The sequence below is a fragment of the Salmo salar genome, chromosome 03, assembly GCF_965601325.2.
Source record: "Salmo salar chromosome 03, fSalSal1, whole genome shotgun sequence".
Lineage (NCBI taxonomy): Eukaryota > Metazoa > Chordata > Actinopteri > Salmoniformes > Salmonidae > Salmo > Salmo salar.
Window position 1 is genome coordinate 4,794,166 of NC_138293.1, and position 17,156 is coordinate 4,811,321.

Here is a 17,156-nt window from a genome sequence, read left to right on the forward strand (position 1 = left end):
AAAAAAAATACAGGCTTACAACAAACATTTACAGAGCGACAGACACAACAAAAGGTAGTCTATTGACAGACAAGTTAACAGAGGGGAAGTGAGTTACAGTACAACATATGTCATATTCCAGTTTTGTAACATTTTACACATTTAACAGTGCCTCCAGTGAATTTAAAATGGACAGGAATAATGTTGTTTATAAATCCGACACGACTTCTGTGACTGACGCTTCCACGACGACCAGAACAGTGGTCACCTTGGTTACAGAGGAGGGGACCCATCCCAGTGAAGACTGACGGCCAGGCAGGGGAGAGAGAAGGAGAGAGAAGGAGAGTCAAATCTAACAGGATGATGCAACATTACTGAACGTTGCAGATAGGAAGGGGTGGGAAGAAAGGGTCTAATAGAACATAGACCCATACAATGTTTCTGGTGGCAAAGTGAGAGAAGCTGCAGAGAATGTCAGGATACTAAGTAATGATGTCACTGCCAATGACCAATGACACAGCTGGAGGAAATACAAATGGTGCTGAGCAGCAAAACAGTCATAACAAAAGCCTTTTAGCTGCCCACCTGAGGAGCTGCCCACCTGAGGAGCTGGGAGCTGCCCACCTGAGGAGCTGGTAGCTGCCCACCTGAGGAGCTGGTAGCTGCCCACCTGAGGAGCTGGTAGCTGCCCACCTGAGGAGCTGGTAGCTGCCCACCTGAGGAGCTGCCCACCTGAGGAGCTGGTAGCTGCCCACCTGAGAAGCTGCCCACCTGAGGGGCTGGTAGCTGCCCACCTGAGGGGCTGGTAGCTGCCCACCTGAGAAGCTGGTAGCTTCCCACCTGAGGAGCGGCCCACCTGAGGAGCTGGTAGCTGCCCACCTGAGAAGCTGCCCACCTGAGGGGCTGGTAGCTGCCCACCTGAGGGGCTGGGAGCTGCCCACCTGAGGAGCTGGGAGCTGCCCACCTGAGGAGCTGCCCACCTGAGGGGCTGGTAGCTGCCCACCTGAGGAGCTGCCCACCTGAGGAGCTGGGAGCTGCAAGATACAGTAAGCTTTGGAGCCATATGTCAAAATGAAGCAAAGCTTTGAGAGCAACAAAAAGCCTGTGCCTGAAGTGGGCAGATAAAAGTGGATATACAGACAGTTTGTTTGGTAGTGTAGCCATGCAGGACAGAGCGTTACTGTACGTCTCAGTGATACTGGTCGGAGCACTGCTGGAGGGGTGGAGGGCAGCAGATAGGTACAGTAGGACATGTGTAGGAGGAAGCCTCACATGCAGCTTGTATTGTTTTATATACAGTACCACGGCTAGAGATCCAGGTGATGGTTTGGTGGCAAATTGACCGTCGGAGAAGGTCCACTGTGATAGGTCGCTCACAGCTTCATCCAGGCCACACGATTCCTCTCTCTTTGGCGGTGCATCCTGGGTAATCAGCTCCGTCACCTTCTCGTGTGACACGGTGGTGAACTCTGACCTTTCAACTGTCTTGGTCAAGACCTCAGAGGGACTTGGAGCCTCAGTCTTCTGGAGTGAGTTAACGCCACTCATTTCTTCATCAGTCTCAGTCTGGCTTAAGTTGAGAGATCTCTCTCTCTTGTTGCTAGTCTCCTTAGACATGGCCTCAGCATCTACCTCACCACTGGTCTCATCTTCATTCGTGTTGATTATGGAATATTTCTCCTTAGATCTGGTGAGAGGATCTCCTTCTAGCTCGTCATCTTCACCCTCCTTAATGCTTGCTGAAGTCCCCCCTCCTTTCTCCTGGTTGGTCTTGGTAAGGTCTCCGCTGGCGTCCATTTTGTCTTCAGACTCCATCTCCCTCAGGATGATGAGTGTTCCTCTCTTGTCCAAGATGGCCGTAGAGACTTCCTGTCTGACTGTCCCTGGACTTATCTTCAGCTCCGGAGATACTAGGAACTTCTCTTCCTCTCCGTCTTCCTTCAGTCCATCCGTCTCTCTGTCCGTCCAGTCACTGGTGACGGCTTCTAAGGTATCAGTTACAGTCATCAGACCACACCCTTGTGCTCCTGCTGTCCCCGCATCACTAGAGTTCACCATGCCTGCAGCCTACAGGAAGACACTTTGCTTACAGTGACCACACAGACACACAGAGATACACAGATGAAGACACAGACACACCGACACATACAGACAGACACACTAAGGAGAGACTTAGGCTTACAGTGACCAGACAGACACACAGAGAGATACACACAGACGCACACACACACAATGGATGTCTTGCCTCAATGCCATTGGCTTGTACCTCCTGCTTCATTTCTTCCTCAGCAGCAGGAACTTCCTCTGTCTCCTACAGAGAAAACACAGTTCTATATTATATATTACAGCAGGAACTTCCTCTGTCTCCTACAGAGAAAACACAGTTCTATATTATATATTACAGCAGGAACTTCCTCTGTCTCCTACAGAGAAAACACAGTTCTATATTATATATTACAGCAGGAACTTCCTCTGTCTCCTACAGAGAAAACACAGTTCTATATTATATATTACAGCAGGAACTTCCTCTGTCTCCTACAGAGAAAACACAGTTCTATATTATATATTACAGCAGGAACTTCCTCTGTCTCCTACAGAGAAAACACAGTTCTATATTATATATTACAGTAGGAACTTCCTCTGTCTCCTACAGAGAAAACACAGTTCTATATTATATATTACAGCAGGAACTTCCTCTGTCTCCTACAGAGAAAACACAGTTCTATATTATATATTACAGCAGGAACTTCCTCTGTCTCCTACAGAGAAAACACAGTTCTATATTATATATTACAGCAGGAACTTCCTCTGTCTCCTACAGAGAAAACACAGTTCTATATTATATATTACAGCAGGAACTTCCTCTGTCTCCTACAGTTCTATATTACATAGTGTCCAGGTTCTTCTCTAGCGCATAAGACAGTGTCCCCATGCATAGAGTCTTCCCTGACCATGTGAAAAAGAAAAACCTTGTACCCCCATCCATGCAGTTCGCTCGTCCACCCTGGATCTTACACACTGATGTGGCTAGAGCAGTCGACAGTCTCTTCGCTCACCTAAGACCCCCCCCCCTTCAGTGTCTCTGTCACAGCCAGTGTACCCATGCAGTGTATCCATGCAGTTAGCTAGCATGTATTTCTAGTAGGCCCTTAAGTTCCTGGTTCTTACTGAGTCCTGTGGGGTGTTAAGTGGCTCTATCATGGGTGCCTCCTCCACTCCCTCGCTGTGGGAATGAGCCGGAGGAGACGAGGACAGTCTCTTCTCCCACTCGGTCAGTCCCAGGGATTCAGGGTCGCCTGCCGTCTCCAGGAAGGAGCGCTTCAGTTCACTGATGTCTCTCTGATGTTTCACCAGCTCCTCCGACGCCTCTGTGTTCTGAACCACCAATCAGGAGCAGGATAGAAGGACGTGAGGTGCTGATCGACCAATCACCATGCAGGATACAAGCAGGCTAAGCAGGAAGTAAGGTAGGCGACTAGGCAGGCAATACGAGGGTCGGGAGACAAGCCATGCGTGGTGTTTTGTATTTCATATGGTAGCTTTGATTGTCTCTAAGGCTAAGCCCCAGGCAGTAGTATCCCAGGGCTGTGAGGATGATTCTCTCTAAGGCTAAGCCCCAGGCAGTAGTATCCCAGGGCTGTGAGGATGATTCTCTCTAAGGCTAAGCCCCAGGCAGTAGTATCCCAGGGCTGTGAGGATGATTCTCTCTAAGGCTAAGCCCCAGGCAGTAGTATCCCAGGGCTGTGAGGATGATTCTCTCTAAGGCTAAGCCCCAGGCAGTAGTATCCCAGGGCTGTGAGGATGATTCTCTCTAAGGCTAAGCCCCAGGCAGTAGTATCCCAGGGCTGTGAGGATGATTCTCTCTAAGGCTAAGCCCCAGGCAGTAGTATCCCAGGGCTGTGAGGATGATTCTCTCTAAGGCTAAGCCCCAGGCAGTAGTATCCCAGGGCTGTGAGGATGATTCTCTCTAAGGCTAAGCCCCAGGCAGTAGTATCCCAGGGCTGTGAGGATGATTCTCTCTAAGGCTAAGCCCCAGACAGTAGTATCCCAGGGCTGTGAGGATGATTCTCTCTAAGGCTAAGCCCCAGGCAGTAGTATCCCAGGGCTGTGAGGATGATTGTCTCTAAGGCTAAGCCCCAGGCAGTAGTATCCCAGGGCTGTGAGGATGATTCTCTCTAAGGCTAAGCCCCAGGCAGTAGTATCCCAGGGCTGTGAGGATGATTCTCTCTAAGGCTAAGCCCCAGGCAGTAGTATCCCAGGGCTGTGAGGATGATTGTCTCTAAGGCTAAGCCCCAGGCAGTAGTATCCCAGGGCTGTGAGGATGATTCTCTCTAAGGCTAAGCCCCAGGCAGTAGTATCCCAGGGCTGTGAGGATGATTCTCTCTAAGGCTAAGCCCCAGGCAGTAGTATCCCAGGGCTGTGAGGATGATTCTCTCTAAGGCTAAGCCCCAGACAGTAGTATCCCAGGGCTGTGAGGATGATTCTCTCTAAGGCTAAGCCCCAGGCAGTAGTGAGGAACTGATAAATGACCCTGGCGGCATGACTAGACCAGAATGGGATAAACCAAAGTAACAAGAGTATGTTTTGCGTCCCAAACGGCACCCTAATTCCCTTTATAGTGCACTACTTTTAACCAGGCTCCATAGGAATCTGGTCTAAAGTAGTGCACTATATAGGGAATAGGGTGCCAAATTGGGACGCACTCCAGGATGACTAATGAGGATGCATTGCAGCATGGCTTCAGAACAACACTCCTACTTCTTGCTAGGGTTTTTAGGGTTTAGGGTTTTAGGGTTTTAGGGTTTAGGGTTTAGGGTTTTAGGGTTTAGGGTTAGAGGATTCTCCATTCAGTCCTATCTATCGCTACACAGAGTTTGAGTATTTCACACAATGATAAGAAGCATAAGGTTTAGGGTTTTAGGCAATTCACTACAGCTGTACCAAGTCGATAAGGTGAGTATCAACACTTCAAAGACCATTCCTGGCAGTTTAGTCGGTAAGATAGGACGCGTCCAAACGTACCAGTAGTAGTATATGTATTGAACATTATTTTGTTTTCCGCAGTCAGCAGTTAAGGGGTTCTTCACACTAACGGAACTGCATGCGTAATGCACATCATGCATTCTGTTTTTCACCAACCTCTAACATGAGATTACTATGCTTGATAAAAACGTTTTCTCCTTTAATTCGCCTTATGAAACTATACTGGAAAGACAAGAGGAGAGAGCATAAGAATGTAGTGTTCTCACGATGCGGCCATTTTGACTTCGATACTAGGTTTAGTATCTCGATACTCAATGCCAAAACGATACCACAGGTTTTAATAAATAGATAAAACAACATAAGTGGATGATCCAAATCCACAGCAATGATTAACTCACATCATGGGATCAATTTTGAGGTCTGGGGGGGGGGGGGAAAATCGAACAAATTTAGATTTTTGAACGGTGTTACCCTTTAATTCAAGTGTGCCTGCACATTGCATTGTTGTTAGGTTAGCTGTGTTTCTGTAGCACATGTGAAGGAGTTTGCAAAAGAATTGGCCACTGGGATTGATACAAATAATCATGATTCTGCCAGGTAAGCATAGGCTAACTTTGTAGTTAACGTTTCGAATTTTGGCAATACCCAAAATATACCAGAAGGCGTTATCATTAGCATCGTTAACGACTACACAAAACGGTAGTTCATCCGCACCCGGCCGTAATTGCTAATAACCCATCCCAATTACCAATCCGCCCGACTATATGTGATCAAGTGAAAATGTGAGGCCTGTACCCGACCCGTAAATATTGAAAATGCGCTGTAGGCTATAGTCAAAGACAGCAGAACAATTTTTTGACTGGGGGGGGCCTGATTTAGATATGTTTCTGCATATAATTTTCCACATTTTATTAGTTCAACTTGTCCATAATTAGAAACATGTAATTTAATCTTCTGATAGTTTACGTTGCCCTAGAAGACTAAAAATCAACCCCTTGCTCAACAGAATAACTCTGTAAATAATAATAAATGTAACAGATGGATAGAATGAATGACTCGATCGATCGGTCTGTAATAAAGCCTCTTTCGAGCACCGGACAAACAGCAGACAGGGTGTCGTTGCTTCTTCAGAAAGTCGCTGGGAAATCACTAACGTATTTATTTTTCCCATGTCATGATATACTTGGACAAAAAAAAATAAAAAAAAATACACATTTTCTAAATAAAAAAGGTCAATACCTTTTAGTTCATTTCCAAACGTGAGACATTTGAAGAATCCGAAAGTAAAACAATTCTAGTACCCAAATAATTGTTTCATGTTATATATATAGTGTGGAGTAAAGAATTTTCAGTGAACCGTGCAACGCTAGAAAAATGAATATCTGGAGGGTTATGTAGATAGATATCTGGAGGGTTATGCAGATATCTGGAGGGTTATGCAGATATCTGGAGAGTTATGCAGATATCTGGAGAGTTATGCAGATATCTGGAGAGTTATGCAGATATCTGGAGAGTTATGCAGATATGCAGATATCTGGAGGGTTATGCTAGAGTACTACAGTAGAGAGATGTAAGGAGTTTTGTTGTGGAAGGCTGTGGTCAATAAAATAAATGGTTAGAATCATCTCACCGAGTTGTAATGGAACATATCAGCCAACAAGGTCAAACAAAATGGCCCCCAACAGAAACATGAACGTGACAGGCGTTATACTGTATATACAGGGCCTTCAGAAAGTATTCATACCCCTGGACTTATTCCACATGATGTTGTGTTACAAAGTGGGATTCAAATTGATTTGTCAAATTTTTTTTGTCAACATTCTACAGAAAATACACAAATGTCAAAGTGTAATTTTTTGGTGGGGGGGGAATTTGTAAAATAAAAAAATAAAACACTAACATATATTGATAAGTATTCAAGCCTCTGATAGGGAGAAAGCCAAGGTTAGCAGGGAGACAGTCTCTCCCCCATCTGTTGATGCACGCCACCACTAACATACTGACCAACACAAGCCAGTCTGACATAAACAGGGGGGCGCCCGAGTGCCAGATACTCCGGGTAATTGACATGCAGTGTACTCCAGCGTCCATACCCCCCCCTCCTCCTCCTCGAATCGAGTTGTTTTCAGGAACGACTTCCATCACAGAAGCCATCATCCCCAGTAGGAATTGACACTGGTGAAAACGCACCAGTCGAAATGTGGCTAAGCAGAGCTGGGAGCCGGACGCCCTACGTGTGGACTGAAAAGATACGCGAGTGAGTCTTGGCTCGAGACCCAGAAATGGAATGTGCTGAGACGGAGTCAGAGAGCTATTTTTCTGGTTTCTTATGAAGCCTAGAGACTGAATACAGGACAGTAGCATGGATATGTGTAACACCGCTTGCTTCCCTCGACTCCGCCACCACCAGCCAATCGCTGTAATAGCCAGGCAGCTATTGTGTAGACTCTGAGGTGCTTGCTGAGGGCACGTAGGTCTAGAATAGGACACAAAAGACACGTTTCCTTGTCGTAACCAGGACTACCGCATGTACCAGCAGTCCCGAATATTCGACATAGGAACCACTCGGATTGCCTGCTTCTGGAGATGGGATGATATTTTCCTCCAATCAAAACAGGCACTGAGGTCTCGGAAACAATCAACGTGATGACGCTGCAGAAGCATTATGGGGGGTGGGGGCGCACAACAAATTGTAGCCTGTATGCTGACGTCACTGCGCATGCTTGCAATTGGTCGGCGGAGCAGACAGCGAGACTCCTGTGAGATTGGTTCTTCTTCCATTTCCACTTTTCATCGAACTCACATATGGGAGACATCCCTTTTAAACACTGGTGACCACTGTGAAACTCGGTAGAAAAAAAACTGTTTAGGTGCCAAGGTTTGCCTAAAGCCCAGCCCACTCTGGGTACACGGGCTCCGGGGATCAGTGACGTACCCCGATTGGCCGGATGGCACCGGGCGCTGGACCAGACACATTAAAAATAGACCCAGGGAAAAATATTTATCATGGAGGTTGCCCTACCGACCAGTCATAGGTACTGGCGACAAAACCCCTTATTACCTAGCTGGGAATGGGACAGACAACTCTGAAAGAACTGACTCTTCCTGGTGTAAAAGCGGCGATTCGTAATCGAATCGAATTCCCAGGAATGAAAAGCGTTGAGCTGGAGAACACAGCTCATTTGGGAGTTCATCTGAACCACAGAGACTGTGTGTGGGATAATAGCATGGTTGTGTCCAACCCTGTTGTTTGTTACCTTTATTTAACTAGGCAAGTCAGTTAACAACAAATTCTTATTTTCAATGACGACCTAGGAACAGTGGACATCGTTCAGGGGCAAAACGACTGATTTTTACCTTGTCAGCTCGGGGATTCGATCTTGCAACCTTCTAAGTTACTGATCCAACGCTCTATCCACTAGGCTGACTCCACTACCAACCACCAATCACCTATTGAGCCCATAACCTGTATCACTAGACACCTAGTGAGCTACAGGCAGGAATCAGCAATGAATCCCATTAATGAGCCACCTATTGGGAAGGGTTGCCCCCTTGTGGATAGTGAGCCAACTTGTCACACTCACCCTGGACACTGTGGAACGTGGGGTACCAGAGTGTACAGGCAGACAAGACCACCCAATCAATCTCTGCTTCCTGGACATCGGTCCCAGCCGAGGTAACTGCATCCGGGAAAGGAAAGAAGCCATAGGTAATTCCAAGCTTTCTCAAGAATGCTACACGTCTTTCCAGAGAGTTTTATATGCAGTACGTGGCAATGCGGACGTGGACCGGTTCGAGTCGAGGGCCGCCTGAGAGGAGTTCCAAGCCAAGACAAACTAGATCGTGAGGATCTTTCGGAGAAATGATATAACCGCATGACCTGGGGGCATGATCTCGACCCCGAACCCAGCTTAGCCGTTTGTGATTAGAACACTTATGAGAACAAATACACCCTTCAGCACACAACGTCCAGGTGGGTGAGCACGTCCAGGTGGGTGGGCACGTCCAGGTTGGCGAGCACGTCCAGGTTGGCGAGCAGGTCCAGGTTGGCGAGCAGGTCCAGGTTGGCGAGCAGGTCCAGGTTGGCGAGCACGTCCAGGTTGGTGAGCACGTCCAGGTTGGTGAGCAGATCCAGGGGGGTGAGCACGTCCAGGTTGGTGAGCACGTCCAGGGGGTGAGCACGTCCAGGTTGGTGAGCAGATCCAGGTTGGTGAGCAAATCCAGGTTGGTGAGCAGATCCAGGGGGGTGAGCACGTCCAGGTTGGTGAGCACGTCCAGGGGGTGAGCACGTCCAGGTTGGTGAGCAGATCCAGGGGGGTGAGCACGTCCAGGTTGGTGAGCACGCTCTGCCACTATGGGACAGTTTAGTTTTTACCCATCTACCAATAGGTGCCCTTCTTTTGCAAACTGTTGGAAAACCTCCCTGGTTTTTGTGGTTGAATCACTGTTTGAAATTCACTGCTCGACTGAGGGACTTTACAGATAATCATGTGTGTGGCGTATAGAGTCATTAAAAAACATCATGTTAAACATTATTACTGCACACAGAGTGAGTCCATATAACTTATTATGTGACTTGTTAAGCTACTTTCTGGTGAGCACTTACTGACTCAAGACATTTCAGCTTTACATTTTTTATAAAATTTGTAAAAATTATGAAAAACCTAATTCTACTTTGACATTGTGGGGTATTTTGTTTGAAGGCCAGTGACAAAAAAAAATCTATACATTTAATTGATTTTAAATTCCGGCTGTAACACAACAAAAGCGTGTGAATACTTTCTGAAGGCGCTGTGTCAACGTTTACTGTATGTGGAAGCAGAAGGCATGCTAGACGAGGCAATATACAGCTAGCAGAGACGCATACAACGGACTCCCAAATTATCCACACCCTTCATAAAGATGAGCAATAATAAACTGTATAAAATAAATCATTCAGCTATACTGTATGCAAAATAAATAATGAAAAAATAGGAATTCAAATGATTTGACACTATTATAATTGCTCAGATAAAGAGTTTGTTTAAGGCCAAGCACTACGCCCTCATAGGGTCGCGCTTGAGGGCGAAAAAAGCATCTTATGACGCTCTCCGCTGTTCTAGAGTTCTGAGGAAGAGGTTCGATTACGAGTGTTTTTCAAGAGCAACTTTAGTAACGATGGTTTTGGGAAACAGCTCGTAGACTTAACGATGTTCTAACAATGAACTTGGCCTTTATAAGATGGTTTTGGGAAACCGGGGAAACCGGGGCCTTGACGGTAAACCCAGAGTACCTGTGTCCTCATCTCAGAATGATCATCTTCCGGCTCCGACTGATAGCGCAGAGAAAGAAGGAGGAAAAAGGAGGAAACAGAGCGATGGAGGGAGGTGAGGGAGGGAGGGAGGGATGGAGGTGAGGGATGGAGGGAGGGATGGATGGAGGTGAGGGATGGAGGGAGGGATGGAGGGAGGTGAGGGATGGAGGGAGGGATGGATGGAGGTGAGGGATGGAGGGAGGGAGGTGAGGGATGGAGGGAGGTGAGGGAGGTGAGGGATGGAGGGAGGGAGGTGAGGGAGGTGAGGGATGGAGGTGAGGGAGGTGAGGGAGGTGAGGGATGGAGGGAGGGATGGAGGTGAGGGATGGAGGTGAGGGATGGAGGGAGGGAGGTGAGGGAGGTGAGGGATGTGAGGGAGGTGAGGGATGGAGGTGAGGGATGGAGGGAGGGAGGTGAGGGAGGTGAGGGATGGAGGTGAGGGATGGAGGGAGGGAGGTGAGGGAGGTGAGGGATGGAGGAAGGGATGGATGGAGGTGAGGGATGGAGGGAGGGATGGAGGGAGGTGAGGGATGGAGGGAGGGATGGATGGAGGTGAGGGAGGTGAGGGATGGAGGTGAGGGATGGAGGGAGGGAGGTGAGGGATGGAGGGAGGGAGGGATGGATGGAGGTGAGGGATGGAGGTGAGGGAGGTGAGGGATGGAGGGATGGAGGGAGGGATGGATGGAGGTGAGGGAGGTGAGGGATGGAGGGAGGGATGGATGGAGGTGAGGGATGGAGGTGAGGGATGGAGGTGAGGGATGGAGGGAGGGATGGAGGGAGGGATGGAGGGAGGGATGGAGGTGAGGGATGGAGGTGAGGGAGGTGAGGGATGGAGGTGAGGGAGGTGAGGGATGGAGGTGAGGGATGGAGGTGAGGGAGGGATGGAGGTGAGGGAGGTGAGGGATGGAGGTGAGGGATGGAGGTGAGGGATGGAGGGAGGGATGGAGGTGAGGGATGGAGGTGAGGGAGGTGAGGGATGGAGGTGAGGGAGGTGAGGGATGGAGGTGAGGGATGGAGGTGAGGGAGGGATGGAGGTGAGGGATGGAGGTGAGGGATGGAGGGAGGGATGGAGGTGAGGGAGGTGAGGGATGGAGGTGAGGGAGGGAGGTGAGAGATGGAGGTGAGGGAGGGAGGTGAGAGATGGAGGGAGGGAGGTGAGGGATGGAGGTGAGGGAGGGAGGTGAGAGATGGAGGTGAGGGATGGAGGGAGGGATGGAGGTGAGGGATGGAGGTGAGGGATGGAGGTGAGGGAGGGAGGTGAGAGATGGAGGTGAGGGATGGAGGGAGGGAGGGATGGAGGTGAGGGAGGTGAGGGATGGAGGTGAGGGAGGGAGGTGAGAGATGGAGGTGAGGGATGGATGGAGGGAGGTGAGGGATGGAAGGAGGGAGGTGAGGGATGGAAGGAGGGAGGTGAGGGATGGAAGGAGGGAGGTGAGGAATGGAGGGAGGGAGGTGAGGGATGGAGATGAGGGATGGAGGTGACGGAGGTGAGGCCACAACAGAGGGAGGGAGGAGGTGAGGGCACAGTGGAGGGAGAGAGAGAGCGAGAGAGAGATAGCAAAGTAGAGGGATGGAGAGAGAGAGAGACAGGGACAGGTACAGTACAGAATCAGGAAACCTGAGATTAAGTCCTGAGTGAAAGTCCTTCACATAAATATACTAATAACATGCACACATAACACCCCAAAATATATTTGCTACATAGCAGAACGTTTGCTTTAGAAAAATTCACTATACTGGGAGAAAAAAAAGCATGCATCCCCCAAGAATTCAACCATCGTGAATACTGAAAAATAAACAGAATCTATTAAGAATTCAACCATCGTGAAATTCTCTCCCTCAATGATGGATACACCTGGGAGTCTTCCATGCTTCCAGACTACAGAGTGTCTGTCTACCAACCTCAGAGGCCGTAGTTTCCTCGTCAAAGGCAAAGTCGGTTTGCTCGCTGTCCGTCTGTTATGTAAACAAAAAAACGGAACCGTTTCCGTTCAGAAAGCAGGGAATGAGAGAGAGAGAGAGAGAGAGAGAGAGAGAACCAGTTCAAACTTTCAACACAAACGTTGTTAACAGGTAACGATCACAAATAGAGAGTATGGAAGCAGCCTTGGGAAATGAGCACAGGTTTTTTTTTTTTAAAAGCAAAACACTTACAGTTGCTAAAAGATAAAACAACGGCAAGGCAGAGGAGAAAAAAGCAACAGAAGAAAACAAGCATAGTTTACAAACAGACTCCGAGGAAACGTTAACCTTATGGTTTAAGGTCACTCGTTCAAATTGAATGATTACGTTTAGTATAAAATCGGTTTTGCTCGATTTGATTTGGAAAGCAATACTTCATTTCAGTTTGATTTATTTAGCCCATAAGTTAGCTGGGTAAGTTTATCATTTATAAAACAAAATATTCCTTTTTTCTCCTTCAAAGCCTTCAATTAACCTGGTGTTAAAAAGTAGTCGGACGTTGGCCTGGTGTTAAAAAGTAGTCGGACTTTGACCTGGTGTTAAAAGGTAGTCGGACTTTGACCTGGTGTTAAAAAGTAGTCGGACTTTGGCCTGGTGTTAAAAAGTAGTCGGACTTTGACCTGGTGTTAAAAAGTAGTCGCACTTTGGCCTGGTGTTAAAAAGTAGTCGGACTTTGACCTGGTGTTAAAAAGTAGTCGGACTTTGGCCTGGTGTTAAAAAGTAGTCGGACTTTGACCTGGTGTTAAAAAGTAGTCGGACTTTGGCCTGGTGTTAAAAAGTAGTCGGACTTTGGCCTGGTGTTAAAAAGTAGTCGGACTTTGGCCTGGTGTTAAAAAGTAGTCGGACTTTGGCCTGGTGTTAAAAAGTAGTCGGACTTTGGCCTGGTGTTAAAAAGTAGTCGGACTTTGACCTGGTGTTAAAAAGTAGTCGGACTTTGACCTGGTGTTAAAAGGTAGTCGGACTTTGGCCTGGTGTTAAAAAGTAGTCGGACTTTGACCTGGTGTTAAAAGGTAGTCGGACTTTGGCCTGGTGTTAAAAGGTAGTCGGACTTTGGCCTGGTGTTAAAAAGTAGTCGGACTTTGACCTGGTGTTAAAAAGTAGTCGGACTTTGACCTGGTGTTAAAAAGTAGTCGGACTTTGGCCTGGTGTTAAAAAGTAGTTGGACTTTCAGGCCTCCTCTTAGCATCCATGTGCATGATGATTCTATAGGGATGTAGCAGGTATGGAGGTGACTTATCAGTCTCTCTGCATTAGTGGAACTAGATCTATACAGGACTCCAGTCCATTCTGTATGAACTAGATCTATACGGGACTCCAGTCCATTCTGTATAAACTAGATCTATACGGGACTCCAGTCCATTCTGTATAAACTAGATCTATACGGGACTCCAGTCCATTCTGTATGAACTAGATCTATACGGGACTCCAGTCCATTCCGTATAAACTAGATCTATACGGGACTCCAGTCCATTCCGTATAAACTAGATCTATACGGGACTCCAGTCCATTCCGTATGAACTAGATCTATACGGGACTCCAGTCCATTCTGTATGAACTACAGTGTTAAGCATCAGAGGCTTGCATCATAGCAGCTCTGGTCTTGCTAAACGCTTCCTGTTTCACTGTGACGTGTGCGCGCGCGTGCGTGCGGTGTGTGTGTGTGTGTGTGTGTGTGTGTGTGTGTGTGTGTGTGTGTGTGTGTGTGTGTGTGTGTGTGTGTGTGTGTGTGTGTGTGTGTGTGTGTGTCATCTAGCCAGAGGTAAATGCAGAGAGACTGACTGGGTGACTGAGTGGAACAATATGTCTGTATGCATCTAGTCTAAAGCAGACACAGTATACGGCCGTGAATGAAGATGACACGACTGAGATGGGAGGGGATAGCCATAAAGCAACATACTTTATAGAGGTCGACCGATTAATCGGAATAGCCGATTAATTAGGGCCGATTTCAAGTTTTCATAACAATCGGTAATCGGTATTTTTGGCCACCGATTTGCCGATTATTATTATTATTTTATTTTTTTTACACCTTTATTTAACTAGGCAAGTCAGATTAAGAACACATTCTTATTTACAATGACGGTCTAGAAACGGGAGTTAACTGCCTTGTTCAGGGGGGATTCGTTTTTGCAACCTTCGGTTACCAGTCCAACGCTCTAACCACCTGCCTTACATTGCACTCCACAAGGATTAACAGGCTGACTACCTGTTACGCGAGGGCAGCAAGAATCAAAGGTAAGTTGCTAGCTAGCATTAGACTTATAAAAAACTATCAATCTTAACCTGTTGGGGCTAGGGGGCAGTATTTTCACGGCTGGATAAAAAAACGTACCCGATTTCATCTGGTTACTAATCCTACCCAGTAACTAGAATATGCATATACTTATTATATATGGATATAAAACACCCTAAAGTTTCTAAAACTGTTTGAATGGTGTCTGTGAGTATAACAGAACTCATTTGGCAGGCAAAACCCTGAGACATTTTCTGACAGGAAGTGGATACCTGATGTGTTGAATTACCTTTAAGCCTATGCCATTGAAACACACAGGGGTTGATTAATGTTTTGGCACTTCCTATTGCTTCCACTAGATGTCACCAGCCTTTACAAAGTGTTTTGAGTCTTTTACTGTGAGATCTGACCGAACAAGAGCCATGGAACGGTGATGGCCGATTAGACTCTGGCGCGCGAGTTCATGTTGGGTACCCTCGTTCCAATACGTTATAAAAGAGAATGCATTCGTCCACCTTGAATATTATTCATGTTCTGGTTAAAAAAGTCACTAATGATTTATGCTATACAACGTTTGACATGTTTGAACGAACGTAAATATATTTTTTCCCCTCGTTCATGACGAGAAGTCCGGCTGGCTTAGATCATGTGCTAACAACACGGAGCTTTTTGGATATAAATGATGAGCTTTTTTGAACAAAACTACATTCGTTATGGACCTGGGATTCCTGGAAGTTACATCTGATGAAGAGAATCAAAGGTAATGGATTATTTACATAGTATTTTCGATTTTAGATCTCTCCAACATGGCCGTTTGTCTGTATAGCAAAGCATTTTTTTCTGGGCGCAGTGCTCAGATTATTGCAAAGTGTGATTTCCCAGTAAGGTTATTTTTAAATCTGGCAAGTTGATTGCGTTCAAGAGATGTAAATCTATAATTCTTTAAATGACAATATAATATTTTACCAATGTTTTCTAATTTTAATTATTTAATTTGTGGTGCTGACTTGACTGCCGGTTATTGGAGGGAAACGATTTCCTCAACATCAATGCCATAGTAAAACGCTGTTTTTGGATATAAATATGAACTTGATAGAACTAAAAATGCATGCATTGTCTAACATAATGTCCTAGGAGTGTCATCTGATGGAGATTGTAAAAGGTTAGTGCATCATTTTAGCTGGTTTTATGGTTTTGGTGACGCCTGTCTTTGAATTGACAAAACATTACACACAGCTATTGTCAATGTACTCTCCTAACATAGTCTAACTTTATGCTTTCGCCGTAAAACCTTTTTGAAATCGGACAACGTGGTTAGATTAAGGAGATGTATATCTTTCAAAGGGTGTAAGATAGTTGTATGTTTGAAAAATTGGAATTTTGCCATTTATTTGTTTTCAAATTTGCCGCTCTTGAAATGCACCTGCTGTTGATAGGGTGCACCACGGGTGGCACGCTAGCGTCCCACATAGCCCCAAGAAGTTTTAACATAATCAATAGTTAACTACACATGGTTGATGATATTACTAGTTTATCTAACGTGTCCTGCGTTGCATATAATCGATGCGGTGCCTGTTCATTTCTCATCGAATCACAGCCTACTTCGACAAACGGGTGTTGATTTAACAAGAGCATTTGCGAAAAAAGTACTGTCGTTGCACCAACGTACCATAAACATCAACGCCTAACAGGAATATTTAGACTTAGCCACCCGTTAGATAAAATACGGAACGGTTCCGTATGTCACTGAAAGAAAAAAACCTTTGTTTTCGAGATGATAGTTTCCGGATTCGACCATATTAATGACCTAAGGCTCGTATTTCTGTGTGTTTATTATATTATAATTAAGTCTATGATTTGATAGAGCAGTCTGACTGAGCGGTGGTAGGCAGCAGCAGGCTCGTAAGCATTCATTCAAACAGCCCTTCGCGGTGCTTCAAGCATTGCGCTGTTTATGACTTCAACCTGAGTGGGTATAATTTGTGGAACGTTCCAACAGGAATCTATTCCAAAAACTCCGTAAATAACAAGGTTTCCAAAAAACAACGCATACAAAGTTGTATAGCGGCAGAATAAGATACCGGGTTGGGAGTGGTCTATTTCATTGCGTTTTTCACTCATCACATTTATTCCGAAAAATGTCTGTCCCTCACATGTCTGTTTGCCTATGGACAAACATTAAGAATAAGCTACGTGGTGAGTTGATGCCTATTCGGCTGCTAGTTAGCTTGGTTTGTATGCGTTGCTACTTTGTATGCGTTGTTGGTTGGCAACCTTTTACTTTACGTTTTTTGGAACAAATTCCAGTTGGAACGCCCTTCCCACCCCTTCAAGCCTATCAACTCCCAAGATTAGGCTGGTGTAACCGATGTGAAATGGCTAGCTAGTTAGCCGGGTGCGCGCTAAGAGCGTTTCAAACGTCACTCGCTCTGAGACTTGGAGTAGTTGTTTCCCTTCCTCTGCATGGGTAACGCTGCTTCGAGGGTGGCTGTTGTCGATGTGTTCCTGGTTCGAGCCCAGGTAGGAGTGAGGAGAGGGACGGAAGCTATACTGTTACACTGGCAATACTAAAGTGCTTATAAGAACATCCAATAGTCAAAGGTATATGAAATACAAATGGTATAGAGAGAAATAGTCCTATAATTACTATAATAACTACAACCTAAAACTTCTTACCTGGGAATATTGAAGACTCATGTTAAAAGG

General features: G+C 46.3%; 1 protein-coding gene across 16 annotated transcripts in view; it reads right to left on the reverse strand.

Annotated features, from left to right (window-relative positions):
* Positions 1 to 17,156, reverse strand: part of LOC106596732 (band 4.1-like protein 3) — a 91,607-nt gene that overhangs the window by 14,795 nt on the left and 59,656 nt on the right. For 7 of the 16 annotated variants that reach the window (XM_082973209.1, XM_082973205.1, XM_082973206.1 and 4 more), the window contains 5 exons: positions 12,158 to 12,211; positions 10,235 to 10,273; positions 5,119 to 5,184; positions 3,148 to 3,354; positions 2,225 to 2,290 (listed from right to left, as the gene is read on the reverse strand). In XM_082973209.1, the coding sequence (XP_082829335.1) occupies positions 2,225 to 2,290; positions 3,148 to 3,354; positions 5,119 to 5,184; positions 10,235 to 10,273; positions 12,158 to 12,211 (432 nt within the window). Of the gene's footprint in view, positions 1 to 2,224; positions 2,291 to 2,754; positions 2,851 to 3,147; positions 3,355 to 5,118; positions 5,185 to 10,234; positions 10,274 to 12,157; positions 12,212 to 17,156 lie in introns of those variants that run through there. The other 9 variants (XM_082973204.1, XM_082973214.1, XM_082973207.1 and 6 more) reach the window with 6 other exon arrangements.